The following is an 18622-nucleotide window of genomic DNA, read 5'->3' on the forward strand; positions in this document are numbered from 1 at the left end:
TGCAATACAACCATGGAAGTCATCAAAGCCATAGCCACAACCAAGAAATCTATGTAAACAAGCATGAATCCAAACATCCCATGTCATTCTTCCAACCTTTGCAAATGTTCTCTTAGTTAACATGTCTCACCTTGTTTTGCTTGACTTTCCTTTCTTGTCATTTTGTCTTTTCTCACACACCTACAACCCTCCTTGTGGTTGCTTTTATAATAACAAGCTTCCACAAAACCACCACGTGGTATTAGATAAATCATGTGTTGAAATTTTTAAAGTTGTAGCTTTAGCCAAATTGATTCAATATGATTACATTATTGTTATTGGTAAACCATCATTTCCTATATATACTTATCCATGTTAAATTTTATATATATATATATGATTGTATATAATATATATTTATTTATATATATTGTTATACATATTATTATTTATGTTAATATAATATTATTAAGTGATGATTACACCATACAGACATTCTCTTCATGAGACATGTCTCCTCTTATATTTATATGAGATCCAAATTTGCATTTGGAAAATCATCGATAACAATGGCCATATTAGTACATTTGTAGAAAATAACCATGTTAAACAACATGGTATCAGAGTCAGACTGCAAATGTAAGGAAATCTAAAGACACGATCATCTAGACACCAAACAATATATCATACTGAGGACAAAAATATTGAGGACTTGTCAGCAGTAAAAAAAAAAATTTATTTCTTATTTATCCTTCCATTTTGAGGATTCTTGTTGAAACCTATGGCCAATGTCATTGCTGCAAAGACATAAAAACCGAACATGAAAAATAGTGATGATCTTCAAAAAGGAGTTGAACAATATCAGTCCTTAAAATTTTATAAGAAACATAGTACATAATATCATAATGATAAGACATGACATAGCTAATCAAGCGAAACCGCCACGAACTAAACAAAGTAGTGTTTGCAAATATTTCAAAACTTCGAGAAGAGAGATAATAAAATGAAATATTGGAATATCAATATCAGTTATGATAATTGTTTATTCACAATGGACGGAATAAAACCTTCCATCAAATAATTAACAACTAAAGCTCAGGTGAAAGTAACGAATCATATACAAGCCAAAACATTTTTCTCTATTCAACTCGATAGTTATACAAGTGTACCGTTGTCAATAGATGTACTAAATCTGGTGTCATCATTTTCTTGAAGATACACTATATTTCGTGACTGTCCTTGTGTTCTTCAAACTATGAATGTTTAGATGCCAACATGGACACCATTAATGTTTGTCCCAACTTCCCTTTGCATATTGTGTTGAGTCAACTTCATTCAATATTCTCCCTTACAATTAATATTGTCTTTGTTCAGACCTTGTATGAGTTCATCCTTATTGTGTTGTCATACAGTTCATTTTATTTTATTTTTTGTACTTTATTATTCTTATCGAATGAGGGAGATGACATCTTTTATTGTTTAATATTGGATTAAGCAATTAAGGATTTACATGAGAAATTGTATAAGAAGAAAATAATATAAAGGGAATAAAATATATGAAAGAGCAACATGGATCCTAGAATGTCATGACCTATATCAAACATCAGGAATCAATGCAGTCCACTAAAAATTTAGCAGAATATCCAAAATACGTTTAGTGGAACAAACTCAAGATTTTGATAAGCATTGAGCTATTACACAATTTGATAGTTATTAGAGTACATAATTCTTCCATACGCTTGTAGAACACAACCGGCAAAATTCGACCAATATGCATAATGTCAAAACACGAAGGATATTCAAGATTATGAGGAAGTAAACAAGGACCTTGAGAAGTTGAAAATATATGCATAATACAAAATAATATTTATTAGCCATACCAAATATGAATAGATAATACCTAACCATCTCGTGTCATAGATACTTTGTGTGGAAATCAAATGTCCAAAATAATATTATGATCAGAAATGGGGCATATCCACATCAAAAGCATTTGTTGATTCTTAATATACAAATCCCATGCATTTGTTCTGGGAAGTTTAAATTCTCTATAACGGAAAGGCATTGAGGCATGTGAGTTGCACTTGGCGGTAGACCAAATTGAGATCAGACATTCTAGAAACCTTTAATAATTGTACATATATGATGCTCATAAGGAGTTGGCATTGATGCAAAACTCACTATGAAAGATATAAGAGTTGTGATTATTCTATGCACTCATAAGATGGACTTATTGATAATGATGGAAGGAGGGTCTGATAGTACAACCACCAAATCCAGAGGAGGAATAAAAATGAGGATGATTTATGAGGGTCTGGGTATGTTTGAAAAACTCAAAATAGAAGATAGAACGTCTCTATATTGATTGTAGACAATATGATCTTAGTTGTAGTCATTCACTTCCTTGTATTATTGATGCTAATTACTCGGCTATGATTTGAACTTGCTGCCTAAAATGGAATTTGAGTTGTATGTATGCTAAAGAAGCAAATATGACTTATTTCTTCTTTTAAAGATTTATGCAACTAAGTGCAAATTAGAGCTTGCATTAAAGATAGTAATAAATTTTGAAGAAATTAGTGGAGAAGAGAAATATTGAAGCCATAACAAAAGTTATCATCTTTGGAAAAGATTGATTCTACCCATAACAAGGAGAAATAATTATTGTTATGGACTACTGAAATAATAATTACTTCAATGACTAAAATTACTACCACTTATCAATTTGTTTTTTTTCCTAATTCTTAGCACTTATTCGAGTGCCTTTTGAAAAATGGTATGCAAAACAATGTTATTCCTTAGTATGGAGCAATGTAATACCCAACACTAACATAATGAGAGCTTTATTGGTGTCACTAACAGAGATACTCAGTAGTATCGTGACGACATCCTTCTGAGCTTTAGAATCTAAAGAGGAACCAATAAAGGCAAAGCCATAGCCATACTCTTGTGAATCTTTGTGCCATGTTTTACTAGAAAGGATAAAGACTTATGAAGAAAACTTTAACCTCTTTCGATCCCTGAAAGATTGAAATCTCTATAAAGATGAAAATTGTGGGAATTTTAGATTGTAGGGGGGTGAAAAATAACCTTAACCAATGTTTCATTCCCATTGAAGACATTGTCTGATTTGATGCATATGGGTCTTTGTTGGAGAAACTAATATCAAGGTGTTGATGTATAGATAAGTATTTACTATTCTTAAGTATTAGATTTATCTATTCATTCTGTCATTTGTAATTTCATGTGTTATATGAGTTATTTTTTCCTTGATCTTTTCCTTTGCATCTAAAGTTGATCTTGCAGAAAAAGAAGAATGGCACATTAGGCAGCTTATGACAATGGCTTCAAAGAAGTTGTGAACAAGTTGGATGAAGTAAGGCTCTTGAAAAAAATATCTTTGATATTATGAGTATCTTTCTACACTAAGAGGAAGTATGACACTTCTTTGAAGGCAATGCAGGAGCTCAGAAGATTGATACTCAGAGGGAGTCTAGAAATACATGTGTGTGGCTGCATGATTTTGATGGGCCTACTCTTGAGTGCATCACAAGAAAGATTGATATCAAATTCAGAGTGAGCCTGACACAAATTCATGGGGGAAGAGAGTCTCTAAGGGAGTAACTACTAGACCTGACTTCCCAGGATCATTGTTTAGAGGGAGAATTTTGAGGTGCAATCCTTTATAAATGATATCTTCTCTATGACGAAGTTCTTAGGTGAAATTCCTTGTAATGCATTCTTCTTTGTGAGGGAGAATTGAGGTGAAAGCCTTTGTATCACCCTCTGACCTGGTCCATGGTGGTTATTATTTTGCATATGATATGTAATTAAGGTGACAATCTTTCATTGACATATATAAACAGAAGGTAATCACTATGAAATTAGGTGAAATTCCTTGTAATGCATTCTTCTTTGTGAGGGAGAATTGAGGTGAAAGCCTTTGTATCACCCTCTGACCTGGTCCATGGTGGTTATTATTTTGCATATGATATGTAGTGAAGGTGACAATCTTTCATTGACATATATAAACAGAAGGTAATCATTGTAAGATGTCAATCTTATAATAGTAGACTTGTTATCATGATAGACTTCATTAAGTTGTTGTCTCAGAGTGTTGAAAGTCATAATAACGAATGTATCATATCAAACTTCATTAAGTTGTTGTCATAGAAAGATTACATTTTTGCAATTGTGTGTTATGAAAGGTGACAATCTTTCAGATATGTGAGGTCACTATTGTAAGGTGACAACTTTATTAATAGTTGATCTATCTCTTAACTCCAAAATGTGTTGGAACAAGTGTTATCATGGTTCTTCGAGCCAAATCTTGCCGGACACCTTGATAATCAACTCATCATGGTTCTTCGGGCTAGATTTTGTTGAACACCATGAAAATCGATTGTTATGGTTCTTCGGGCCAAATCTTGTCAGACACTTTAACTTAAATCTATCGTTGACTACACTTAAAGTGGTGTTCAAATCTTATATTATAATTTGCTTCAATTCTCCTTTTGCTAAAGAGGAAGTGTTGATAAATTTAGCCTTATAATGAATTGAATATCATACTGAGATGATATCTCTTCATATACTTGAGAACATAACATTTTCTTCAAATCCTCCCTAGCTAAGAGGAAAGCTGTAGCTTCAATTGGATTGATTTGATCTGATATACATTATTGCTATTGGTAAGCCATCATTTCCTATATGTACTTATCCATGTTATTATTATTATTATTATTATTATTATTATTATTATATAGTCTCCTTTCATATTCATATGAGACCCAAATTTGCATTTGGAAAATCATCAAAAACAATGGCTATATTAGTACATTTGCAGAAAAGATTCATGCTAAACAACAAAAAACATATGCTACCAAACCCCTATTGACCCACATTTAGTATTGCACATTTAATATTTTCCCCAATATTAAATAATTACATCAAATATTATCACAATGATACAATACAACTCATCAAGAATATCCCATAGAAATCTTTACATGTTGCACATCCCTCTAGGTGCAACATTACATAATAAAATAAAATAATATACTATAATAATAATATGCATTGTGTGCAACACTCATTATCTCAACATTTCTTTCCAAGTTTAGCAAGTTTTGTGACTCCTATATTTGCACCCTGCTCAACTTTGTGTTTTTTCCCATCTTGTATTTAGATGGGCATTGTAAATATCCCCAATTGATATAAAAATTGGTACTTACTAAACACATTTATTTTAATTCTTGCAACCAAACACATAAAATGTATCTTCTGACTGCTCTTCCAGGTCAACCAAACATGTTCAAGTGATATTCCAAAGGATTATTTTAAGAATGCATGAATGCCAAAAGTGATCTTATTCAAGCATAGCTGGTTGCCGCATTAGGCAATTCCTACAACCAAATGGGCCCTAAAACTACGCAATTAAATCTTGAGAATAGCAATATCACAATTTCACTTAATTTGGAAATACCTCATGTATCAAATGGTGAGCTTAAGGGGCTCTATAATGAATGGTTCATAAGGTAGAACGCTTGTTGAAAGTTTTGCAGATGGGTCTGCGAGCTAAGTGGATTTAACCTTGGAAGAAACTTTCTTGGTTAAGTGAACATAAGTTGGAATGGTACTAGGATGGGTGACCTTCGAGGAACTCTCAATTGTTCACCTCTATGAGCATCACCTAAATGCAATGAGTGTTAAGTGTTCCATTCATTCCATGAGAATGGGATCTTGTGAATCACTACTTATGAAACAAGGTTAATGAGTTTAACTCAAAATACAAAATTCAATGCTAATATAGCAATGCCACAATTTGACTCACTATGGAATATATTTCTTACTTATCCAATGTCCACTTTGCCATTTGAATTGTGACTCGCAAGATAATACAAAATTTCAACTCACACTATGGCAAACTAACTTTGTGAGCATGTTTGCATAGACTCAAAAGTATGGATTTTTTTGAGAATTGTCTTAGAATTGAGGCTTTTAATTTTAATATTGAGTTGGGTTTCAATTGTGTAAAAAATTAATAAAAAATATTTTTTTTAATCTAAAGAAAATTTATAACAACAGAAAACGCAATATTTTAAATTTTATTTATTTATTTAGATATAAATTTACAATATACTCAAAATGAATATAAATCTCATTTCTATCTACATTTCCAATTCTCAAATGTTATAAAACTTGTAGGCATGGCCTTGAATCAATGGACCATATTGTTTTGTGGTTATCACTTGGCAGGTCCATATTTTCTAGTATAATGGTTAATCATTTAGTAACATCTATGACAGTCATTTCTCAATCAGATTGAGAGCTAATTAATTTTTTATTATTTATTTTTTTCTGCATTAATTAAAATATTAATTGCATGATCTAATATCAGTCTGACCTCGTTGATTGATTTCTCATCAACTTAACCTCTAATATATTTTAAACCAAGAAGAGAGTGTAAATTGCAGCAACTACATTGCTTGAAGCACCACCTATATCTTAACCAACCGTGCAGCCTCTGATGACACCTGAGTTATAGGAATTCAGATATTGTTTATGCTCTCAATCAAAATCTCCAACTCAACTGTATTAAGATTCCCAATGAGCTTGAATCCTGGATGTTAAAGAGAGAATTTTGCAACCTGGAATCCTACAATATTCTTGATAAGGTCATGAATTCAAGGCCAATTACGTTGGTGTAACGCCCCGCCAAGGGATCCAAAAGAATTAACCTAAAGTTTCACTAAGTTTGCTAAACATTTTTTTTTTTTTTTTTAAAGTAAGAAAGTATGACATACACATCAAACAAGTAGTAGCGGAAGCAATAACATGTAATCATCGACAAACATACATTGCAAGTTACATTTCTTAAAGATCCCAAGACGTTGAGTCACGTTTAAATTTAATTAATTCTAAGTCTAACAACTAACACATACATATAAAAGAATAATCAGAAACTCCAATGTCCATAATATACATTTGTTCCGAATGCTCCTTGGCAATTTAATTCGGAATGCTCATTCATCCACTGTACATGTCACAGGGTATGAAAGGCTTAAAAGAATATACATACGTAAAGATCAAGATACAACATCCTCAAATCCATGATACAAAGTACAGTAAAAATATATGAAACTATTCACCATACATGATACATCCATACATCCATAATGATAAAACATCTATCATAAAATCTAACCATCCATCATACTAATCCAAGAACATAGTGAAGGTAAATGCCAATCACGAAATCTCCAGCCACGGTGACCACGGAACGGATCTTATTGGTAAGAGTAAAAGCACTACCACCCGACCGCGTGGAACCTAAATGGTCCACTCCCACCGTGCTGAGGAGATAGTCTCAAGTCCCAAATAGGATAACAAAACCTATAATCATAAATACTCTCTAAGTCCAGGAAATCCTATAAGTATGCTAACTCAAGGGTTCCTAAAAAGACCGACATCTAAATCCCAGAGGTACCACAAGACACGTAGGAAACCTAATATGCAAGCGGGAAAGTGTCATCGCAAAAGTCATGTAGAAGTTACCCGAGCAATCCCTTAAGAATCCCGGGTCCCTATTGATCCTGCGGCCACTAGTATCCTCTCGTACTGACGAGGCATACTATGGTATGCAAGGTCGTAACCAAGCGTCCTCTCTACCCCATCCTAGTCTGTACTAGCACTCATGGCATGGGAGAGAACATACAATTATCTTGTTAGGTTCATTTTCTCTCATTTAGTGTAAATGTTTTCACTTATTAAAAACGACTTACAATGGGTTTCTCAAGGCAGCCACTTAGGGCTCCGACCCCCATTGCAAGCCACTTCCCGACTCTACACATAGATAACCTACCCTAGCTCATGAACTCATAAATCAAAGAATCATAATAAACCATCTCAGTCCTATGCGAGCAACTGAAAATATCATAAAAAGATAATCCACAAAATATATCAGTTCTTCATGAGCAACAGATAACATCAAATAGTAATCAAGTAATCACGACAGTTCTGTATTAGCAACTGAAGGCATCAATGATAAGTCACAAAATCCAATGGTTCTCTAATGAGCAACCAGAAAGTAATACAAGTATAACTGATCGAGACTCAGAAATGGTTAAGTTAGGTATTCTCAAATACATACATCTCAGCTTCACACAAGGAAACTGGAAAGCAATCACAAACAGTAAACACAATCATGTCATAGAGCACTTCATCACATTACCATGGTCAGGTTAAGAAAGATCGAGACCAAATCATCAAGACATCACATTCACAAACCCCGAGCCTCTGGTAACAACCTGAACTGGTCAACGCTAAACCAACCCCAAAACATTCAAAGTACAAAGACAACATCAAAGTCTCAGAGATTGGATCTGAAAGTATATTATTTAAGTTAAGGTAAGGTTTGTGTTTTAGTTCAATGTCGAATTCAAGTAACAAAGTTTTCACAACTACCCTTTTTCGAATAACCCAGTTCTATAATAATTTACATTAAATCAGTATCCAATTTTATAATTTAGTCAAATAACATTCCTTATTAATTAACTTAATTAAACTAATTTTAATTAAATTAATTAATATTTATTAGATCTAATTAATTATTTTAATCCAACCAATAATTGTTAATTTATTAATATTTAAACAAAATTATTAATAAATTACAATTTACAACTATAACAATGCAATTAATATTTATTTATTAAATATTAAAAAAAATTAATATATTATAAAAATTAAATATATTATAATTTTTATTATTTAAAATTTTTAATTAAATAAAATTCATTTTTTTAATAATTAAAAAAAAATTTTAAAAAACCGAATTCCCAACGTTTATAGCCCGTCGGCTTTGGCCGCAGTACTGCGGCGGCAGGTACTCTGTACCTGCCGTCGCAGTACCTGCGACGCAGGTACTGTCGGCCTGCGCCGACAGTGGGGGCGGGTACGGGGTAATTCCCTCCCCCCCACTTTATTAAATTTAAATATATATTTTTTTTAAATTAAATTTATTCTAATACAAATAAAATTAGTTTTTATTTTAAAAATTAATTTTGTTTAATTATTTTTTTTTTTTTTTTTTTTTTTTTTTTTTATAAAAACAATTTCTTCCAAAGGGGTAAATATGTAATATATATATATATATATATATATATATATATATATATATATATATATATATATATATATATATATATATATATATATATTTATCTTTTTATTTTCTTATATTTTTTTATCCAGAACTTTTCAATTCATTAAAACAAAACCCTTATTAAATTAGATCTTAATTTCTAAATCAAGAAAACAATGGTTCTAATTAATTCATCCAGTCTCCATGGATACAAAAATTATTGACGAATAATTAATAACTTCACAAGATTTGAAAGCTTAAAACTTTTATCACAGAGAATTCAGATCTACAAACCCCAGACACGAAGAAGACAGGAAGGGATAATTGCATATTTAATGGATAAAAAACACAAGACCCTACCTGATCCTGATGCTATTATGCAACCTCCAAAAAACTGTATGCGAATTCGCTCCTCTCAATAACCTTCCCCTTCAAGACTTTCTTCGTATCAGCCTTCTGAAATTTGCTTCAAAAAATTGTCTTCCTCCCAAAAATTCTCGTCCAAATTCGTATATCAAAAAATGAACCCCCAAAGTTGTGATAAGCAAATTCTCCTCAATTCGGGGCACTAATTGTGCGTTTACCCGAGAAGACTCTTTGCACAACTCAGTTAACTCAAATTAACTTTTATTATCTTTTCTAATTCTTTTGCATTCAACTTTCATGCACAATAAGTTGAATGATTAAATAACTTTATTTAAAATTTCACTTGACTTCAATTCTTAATTAATTTATTACTTTAAATCTTATGTGCACTTTTAAGAAATTAAAATAACATTATTAATTTTTATAATTTAATCTTTTAATTTAATTCTTATATTTAACTCATGATTAGATCATGCGATCTAGAATTCTTAATAAATTTATATCTTTCAACTTTTTAATTTATTTTAGAACTTAATTGATAACATATTTAATTAATTTAAATAACAATAATATTTAGCATTTATTTAAAAATGAACTCCAAATATATTATTATTAAATTAAATAAATATTATCTTGTTCTAAATATATCTTAAACTTTAATTTCCAATTTTAATTCTTTTATTTAATTAATCAATTAATTAAATAAATATAAAGATATCATAATAATTCCTTATTAAATTAAATCATTAATTAGTCTTTTTAATTAGACTTAATTAATAGAAAATACACCAAGGACTCATAAAGCAACATACGAAAACCCATCATAGAAAAATACATACCAAATCAAACAGAAGGGTTATAATCACAAAATTACATCATTTGATGCATTCGGAGGGTACTAACTCAGATACTTGTCCTAATTATCAATTAGGACAATTGGCTAGAGGGTTTAGGATTTGGACTTAAGAGTTTATCTCCCCTCTCTTACCATTGAGATAGTGCGATAGGGTACGCTCATCCTGACAATTCAGGGAAGTCGATACCCGGTACCTGCAACCTGCATAAAATCCACGCATGTACAAACACAATATTCTAAGCTAAACAGGCAATGGCAGGAAGTGGTGCATCGTGTAGATCCCGACTAGCAGGTGACTACGACTCCCTTCCTTAACCATATCAGAAACACCATACATAAATAAAACAGCACGCACACCATACACATGCAGTATGGGGTAAGTATCCATAAGAGGCACATGAAATAATAAGCCATCCAACTAATCATCATCGATAACTAAAACCATTGAATAATCATCATACATGCATGAAATATAGAGTACCAAGTAATATCATCATATAATAACTGAGTGTAAACATCATCTGATAATCTCTAAAATAATAATACTACTCATCAAACATAAATTGGCCTAAAAGAGTTTGGCAATCATAACATAAATGTAGCTCGAAAAATGTAAACTAGGGGCAGGCACTACAGTTGGGAACTATAGTACATCTCCTTATATTGAATTCCATAGTAGATCTTCTTAAGCTTTACACTGAGTTCTAAACCAGATGCCTTCAAAAATAAAACGAAAACTCTTTGATTTTCCTAGCATTGTTATTCATGAAAACATACACCACATGGTGTGATTACTCTCTAATTGCATTATCATTATCCATTGTATGCAATGGTTGGGAATTGTCATGATTAAAAGAAAATATTGTTGATGTTAAATGACAATGCAATAATACACACACATAAAGCCAAGCTCCTTTACTCAAAATCTGTTCAAAAATGACAATATTTATGGTGGAAGAAATGTTGTATAAGGTTCCTCTGTGGTGTCTGATAATCACAAACCAACAGCTTCTACAATCGAGTGAGGTGACTTCTAAAGGGAAATTCTGAAATACAATACTCCCAAATTAACTTAACAAAAGCTTGTTTCAGGTTTCAAAAACTCTTAGTATCTTTGCAACTCGCATGAATCCACTCAAATTGTACCTAAGTTGGCAATAGCTGGTAACTCAAGTTAATTTTTTAATCCAATGATACGTACAGTATTTTTTTGTATAGATTCTAAAAGAAAGTTGATATCAACCAAGACCTGAAGCAACTTTCAGTTCGGCAAAATTTTATGGTCAAAACACAGCTCTGACAAGAATTTGAATATTTCAAATTTGAAAAGTCCTCTGAACTACCTGTTACAAACATGGATCAGATAAGGCAGTCCAGTTATCAATATGCTTAGGAGGGAGAACCGTCTCAGAGGCTCATTTGTAGGACTACTACTACCAAGCGGCTGGCTTGCAGGATTGGACTTGACAACTCCTATGGTATGTGATGGAGACATGGCAGATGATGGAGATTCTGGAATTGTTAAATTCTGTGTACTCGTTGCTGGCAATGTAGGAGGCTTTGTGTAAACAGGCCCAAGATATTTACCTGCATCCTGAATTTATCAGTCTATAACCTTTTTTATGAATTTTAGCAATTCAAAACTTGTACCTAAGAACGATTCTGGACAGCAAATGATAAAGATATGGAATTATACCTAAGCATTGAGGTTGGAGGAAATTTTTTAAACTGCAATGGTGAACAGAAAGGAAAATGAAATAAGTCAGCAGGGACCAAAGTGCATTGTAATTGAGGAATACTGAACTTTTAGGAAGAAATCCAATAGCTCAGAACAAAGAAACAGTATACACTTACTCGTTACCAATTGTACCATTAAGATAGCCACCATATAAACATGTGGTCACATTACAGCCAGCAATTGTTCGTTGTTCAATGGCATCCCCAATAAGCAGGTCGCTGTTATTACATTGCATACTGGGACATGAGGTCCCCACTGTGGATTGTACACAATGTAAGCTGCCAATGTTCCCAATGAATTAGAGGAAGAAATCTACTGAATGATTATGACAAGATAGTAAAACCATGATGAGTCTAATGTTGAGACCATTGACTTACTTCATTTCATTTGGACCACAGTTGCATTGCACACAACGGTTGGCAGTGATAGCATAGCTCCCATTGGCTACAAGTAAATCACTATCTGAAGACAAATTCAAGTTACTCGACGAACAAGCTGCAAGTAAACACTGTTGTTAGACAAAAGAATGTCTATAAGATGCATATTTTGTTACCCAGTTTTCTATAAGTCCAATTTTTAAAACATAAATTGATGGCTCCTAAAGATTCTAGTGTTACCTGTACATTCATCACAATCCAATATTTTCAATATCTTCCGAAAGAACATTTTATTTTATTAAGGCATTTCACAAAATCACATTGGCTCGAATCATTAATTTATAATAAATAATTGGAATAATTTTTTGAAATAATTTTAATTATTTTTTGAAATTATTTTAATTATTTTAATATTCCTCAAGTCCTTACCTTCAAAACAAGTCCATTTTTGAGAAAAAACGGCAATGAACTCCTCAAGTTGTGCTCTTTTGTACAAAGCGCTCAAAATGTTGAAATTTCTAATGTAAAGAGTTAGAAATGCTCCGAAAATGGGCACTAAACCAAAAATAGTTTGGAATGCTCCAAATCTGAGCAATCAAAACAAAAACAAAAAAATTGGAGTGGGAGCCCGAATTCCAAGCACTTCCAATGCATTTCCAGAAGTGGATATAACTACCCATGAAGAAGATTATGATGAGTGTTTAGGCAAAACTTCAAGATTTGTCAGAGTGGTGTGCACAAAACATATTTTGTTTAAAATGCTTTAAAAGATCCAAACTTATGTGGTTTGAGAGAATGCCTTCAATGCCCATTGATGAATTCAGTGAAAGGTTTAGAAACCTTTTTTTGAATGCAAGTTATAGTTGTTAAAACAAAAATCCACGATATTTGTCAACATTCTGTCTACACATGACGAGATGCAGATATATTTTACCAGACATACTGCACAACTGCAGTATATGTAAATTATAGAGCTAAGGTCATGGTCATCAGCTATCCATTAAAATGACACAAAGACATGATATCGCGTGGACTGCCAATTAGTTTCAGGAGTGTCTTTAAACCAAATTCAATGAAACAATCTGTAGAAAGAGGGATTTGACCTTGCAGGTTATCTATTTGACAAAATGTCTCCAAAGAAAATGTGTATGCCAAATGTTGAAGGGTGCAATGTACACAAAGTGGATGTGTTAGAAAGTCTTTACAGACTATTGAGTGTCTATAATCACTGGTGTGACTGTCGAGCTCCACCATATGCCTGTGGCCTGCATAGAATGTCTTTGTTTAGAAGTCTCTAAAAGCTTCCAAAGCAAATGCAAAGTGGAATCATAGGCAACATTGCACATCAATTGTTTGGTAAAATGTCAAAAAGACAGCATCTTATGGAATGGAGTTATAACGCAGTCTGTCAGAGAATATACTGAAAGAATATATGACTGCAATGGATAAATGTAAAGCTAAATGCCGCAAGTTTTTCTGCTATCGTTAGTCTTTACGGAGAAATCATGAGCCTTTAAATGGACATACAAAACACCAAAATTGTTTGAAACAATGCCTCAACGAAATGTGCCTTCGTAAGCCACCACAACTGCAGTATATGCATGAATTCGGCAGGTGTAAATACATTGTAGATTCTTGAGAAAATGCAGTTGGCCAGAGCAATCATAAATTCAACAACCTTTGCTAGCACCCTCCCTTCAAGTGCCTTCACAAAAGCCTCTGGACCAATGCCACTATTGGAAATATATGAGGAGTAACTGAGAGGGGAGGGTTGAATCAGTTACCATAAAAATAAATCCCAGATTCCTTAGATGTCAATACAAAACATAAACTCTGCTGAAACTATTGTTACTCTGTAAACACACAGGCACTCGGTTAACACTAACAATATGCTATAACTCGACAAGCACTATAATATCAACTGTTACTCGGCAAATACTAAACATGCAAATCTTAAGATATTAATTGTGATTAACCTTAATTAACTTAGTTGCATATTTATGTTACCCCAGGTTTCCAGGACGTGAGGACGTGGGGATGGGGAAATGGGTTTCCAGGACAGATTTTTTTTTCTCGGAGCAGGGGATGGCAATAGGAACAGCTATATAAAAAGTAGGGAAAATTTTAAATATACAGGGAAATTTTAAATATTCATATAAAAACATGAATAATGCATGCTTATATAAATTATAGAACCTTAACATATAATGTTTGTGTTAAATAATTTAACTTTAGAGTTCACATGAGATTGGAACTCAAACAAATTATCAAAACTAAAACATTAATTTTAAGGGACAGCCAAGGGAAAGGTTTCCGGAAGTTTCCGAGTTTCCGGGACTGGGGGACATGGGGACAAGATCAATTTTTGCCAGAAATGCGTCCCCGGGTAACATAGTTGCATACACATAAAAGAAATAGTATGAACACAAGTGACGCCAAGATTTAACATAGAAACCCAATTTGGGAAAAACCACCAATTGCAACTAGTTACTGTTTTTTACTCCTCTGAAGTGAGCCCTGTTAGGAGCCAACCCTGTTACAGGTTACAAAACACACTGTTAGTTGTGACCCTGTTAGAGGATTTAATCACCCTGTTAGGAGTGGTCTTGTTAGAGGTCTTTAGACACTTCAATCTAGAAATGCCGCCTTGTTAGAGGATTTGGCAAATAGTTGTTAGGCTAACTCTGTTAAGAGATTTGATACACTACTACAATGGTTAGAGAGTAGAAATGATATGACCTGATTGCTGATGCAACTGTATTGCTGATTTTAGATCTCAATTCTAGCTCGAATACTTGATCCTTCCTTATCAAATTAATCTTTGCCGCCCAACAAGGATATTCTACTTATCCTTCCAATTCGCTTCCTCTAAACTTCTTCTTATCTTCCACACATTCTCATACATTCAATCCTCAACTTGAACTTATATCATATACCTTGTCAAGTCGGCTTGAATACAATTTAGAATAATTAATATTCATCTCCTCAGTCAGCTAGAACCAACAAACAAATCCATTAAACTCAATATGCTAAAAACAAGAAAATCTTTTGTTAGCCGACCCTACTCGGTAGACACTAACACTGAAATGATTTTCTTGTGTTAACCAAGTGAACTCAGTTAACACTGCATCTTCGCAAACTTCCTTTGGTAACCGAGTGAGCTCGGTTAACACTGGTTCCATCCAATTTTTCCTTTGTTAACCGAGTGAGCTCGATTAACACTCAACTTCTGCGAACTTCTCTTCGACGCCCAAGTGAATTCGGTAGATAGTGTCATCTGAATTTAGCAAACACTAGAATGCTTGGAAGACACAGGAAACTGTCTTCATTGCCCGAGTGAGCTTGGTATACACTGATTGATAAAGATATGAGACATTTTGTGTAACATCAAAGACAACATACAATTGATCAATTGTTTTCAACAATCTCCCTCTTTGGCATTGATGGCAACACAACATATCATAATACAATGAAATTTTAGAGCAAATTAAAGTAAGGAAAATATCCTTAATTTCATTCTGATTCTCATCCATGAGAACTCCCTCTATTAGGGTGAACTCCCTCTAACTTCAGTTTCAGCATCTGTCAACAAACTTTGTCTTCAACATCTTCTGATAGCAAACTCTACCTCTTTGATATCAGACCAAGTTCTTCCTATTTGACATCTTCAAACAAAATTTATGTGATATGTATACTCTCCCTCTTTAGACAATTTCTGTGATATGACACAGCAAACTCTGCCTCTTTGACATCTTATGCCAAAGACAATATTCAATGAATATCAATATACCTGATGTACAGATTCATATACAATTTGACCTTTCATTACTGCATCAACTTGACTGATCGTCAACATGCTCTGGTTGATGCATCACTAAACTTCATTTAGTGAACTCCAAATAGGGGAATAACCCCTAACTTACCTTTTAAATACAAAAATGCATCCTTAGGTAATGGCTTGTTGAATATGTCTATAATTTGTTCTTTAGTATTCACATATTCCAATCTAACCTCTTTATCTTGCACCAATTCTCTCATAAAATGATATTTTATTGTAATGTGTTTGGTCTTGGTATACATCTCAGGATTCTTTGATATATTGATTGCACTAATGTTATCACAAAAGATAACCACTAAATCCTTGATTTCTACCTTCATACTTGCCAACAGTTGTTTGAACCAAACAACATTTGAACAATTAACTGTTGCTGCAACATACTCTGCCTCTATTATAGACTGAGAAGTGCAATTTTCCTTCTTACTTGTTTAAGAAATTAGTCTCTTACCAAGAAAGAACGCTCCACCAATGGTGCTCTTCCTGTCATCAAAATTTCCTACCCAATCTGCATCAGTGAAGGCTTTCAAATCCAAATTGCCTCCTCTCTTGTACCATAATCCATAGCCTTCATTACCCTTCAGATACCTCATAATTCTCTTTATTGCCATCATATGATTTTCTTTAGGATTAGCTGAGAATCTTGCCGCCATACCAATTGAAGAGCAATATCAGGCCTAGTATGTACAACATAATGAAGTTTGTCGATCATTGATCTGTATGTGGTCTAATCTACCTCCTTGGAATCATCATTTTTGAAAAGCTTATGTCCAGTAGACATAGGTGTTCCCACTGATCTTGAATCCTCCATTCCAAAATTCTTTAGTATCTCCTTGATATACTTAGATTGAGTAATGTAGATACCATCTTTCTTCTATTGAATCTGCAAGCCAACAAAAAATTTGATTTCTCCACACATTGACATCTCAAATTCCTTATTCATTTCCTCTGAAAAAGCTTTGCATAAATCATCATTTCCAATAAACAATGTGTCATCCACAAAGATTTCTGCCAACACAATCTTCTTGTCTGGTCCTTTGATGTATAAGTTGTTATCATTTGTTCTTTGAAAACCAATCTTCATCAAATAATTATGAAGTCTGAGCTTGTTTGAGACCATACAATGCTTTGTGCAATTCACAAACCATATCCTTTTTGCTGGGATCTACAAAGCCTTCAGGTTGTTCTATTTAAACTTCTTCTAGAATTCTATTCAAGAATGCAGATTTAACATCCATCTGATACACTTTAAATCCTTTATATGCAGCATAAGCAAGTAAGGTCCTAACACTTTCTAATATTGCAACAGGAGCAAAAGTTTCACCATAATCAATACCTTCCTCTTGAGAATAACCTTTGCATACTAACCTTGATTTGTTTCTTGAAATTTCTCCATCTTCATTCGGCTTATTTCTGAACATCCACTTTGTGTCAATTACATTCATATCCTTGGGTCTAGGAACAAGAGTCTAGGTCTTATTCCTTTCTATCTGTCTGATCTCTTCATTCATTGCTTCAATCCAACTTTCATTATCCAAAGCATCTTTAATTGTTCTAGGTTCAAATTTTGTAGGCAAACATGTACCTTTCAATTTGTTCCTTGTCATTGTACCATCTAACTTGCCTCCAATGATCTGCTCAGGTGCATGGTGCCTTCTGACATATCTTGCTAATACAGGTACTTTGGATTGTGAACTTGTTTCACTTGCCTCACCATGATCATTTACTTCATGCTCGGGTCCCATTGTTTGTGACTCGAGTCCTTCAAATTCAGACTCAGGTTGCACTGGCTGCAACTCGGTAGCCTCTAACTGTGACTCAAGTCCTTCAAACAACGTCTCAGGTTGAACTAATTGCAACTCGGGTGCTTTTGGAGATTTTGGGACTCGAGAGGTGAAGTTTGCTGACTTCCACTTGGATTAGGCAATATATCAGGTTCAAAGTAGATGAACTTTCTATTAATCTTCAGATTCTTTGATGCTCTCTTCTTCACTCTTTTCTGCAAACTCATCAATCTTCAAATGTGCACTTTGTATGATCTTATGAGTAGTTAAATTCAGACATTTGTATGCTTTACTTCTGTTGGAGTATCCTAGGAATATGGCTTCATCACTTTTGACATCAAATTTACCTTTCCTAGTCTCCTTCAAAATATAACATTTGCTACCAAATACTTTCAAGTAACTTACATTAGGTTTGTAGCCATACCATAGTTCATAAGGAGTCTAATTTGAGACTTTCTTCAACTGTCTCTGTTTAACGTATGAATTGCTATACTGATTGCTTCCTTCCAATATTTGATTGCAACATTCTTTTCTATCATCAAGGTTCT

The 18622-nt window shown here is 33.3% G+C and overlaps 1 protein-coding gene across 1 annotated transcript in view; it reads right to left on the reverse strand.

The window, feature by feature from the left end:
- Positions 1 to 11267: 11267 nt before the first annotated feature.
- Positions 11268 to 18622, reverse strand: part of LOC149571305 (lysM domain-containing GPI-anchored protein 1-like) — a 52674-nt gene continuing 45319 nt past the window's right edge. Inside the window, exons 3-6 of the mRNA XM_089812854.1 lie at positions 12456 to 12573; positions 12195 to 12356; positions 12037 to 12068; positions 11268 to 11927 (exon numbers count right to left, since the gene is read on the reverse strand). Of these exons, the coding sequence (XP_089668980.1) occupies positions 11680 to 11927; positions 12037 to 12068; positions 12195 to 12356; positions 12456 to 12573 (560 nt within the window). The 3' untranslated portion in view covers positions 11268 to 11679. The remainder of the gene's footprint in view (positions 11928 to 12036; positions 12069 to 12194; positions 12357 to 12455; positions 12574 to 18622) is intronic.

The sequence above is a fragment of the Cupressus sempervirens genome, chromosome 2, assembly GCF_028749045.1.
Source record: "Cupressus sempervirens isolate cs-2001-9-10 chromosome 2, ASM2874904v1, whole genome shotgun sequence".
Taxonomy (NCBI): domain Eukaryota; kingdom Viridiplantae; phylum Streptophyta; class Pinopsida; order Cupressales; family Cupressaceae; genus Cupressus; species Cupressus sempervirens.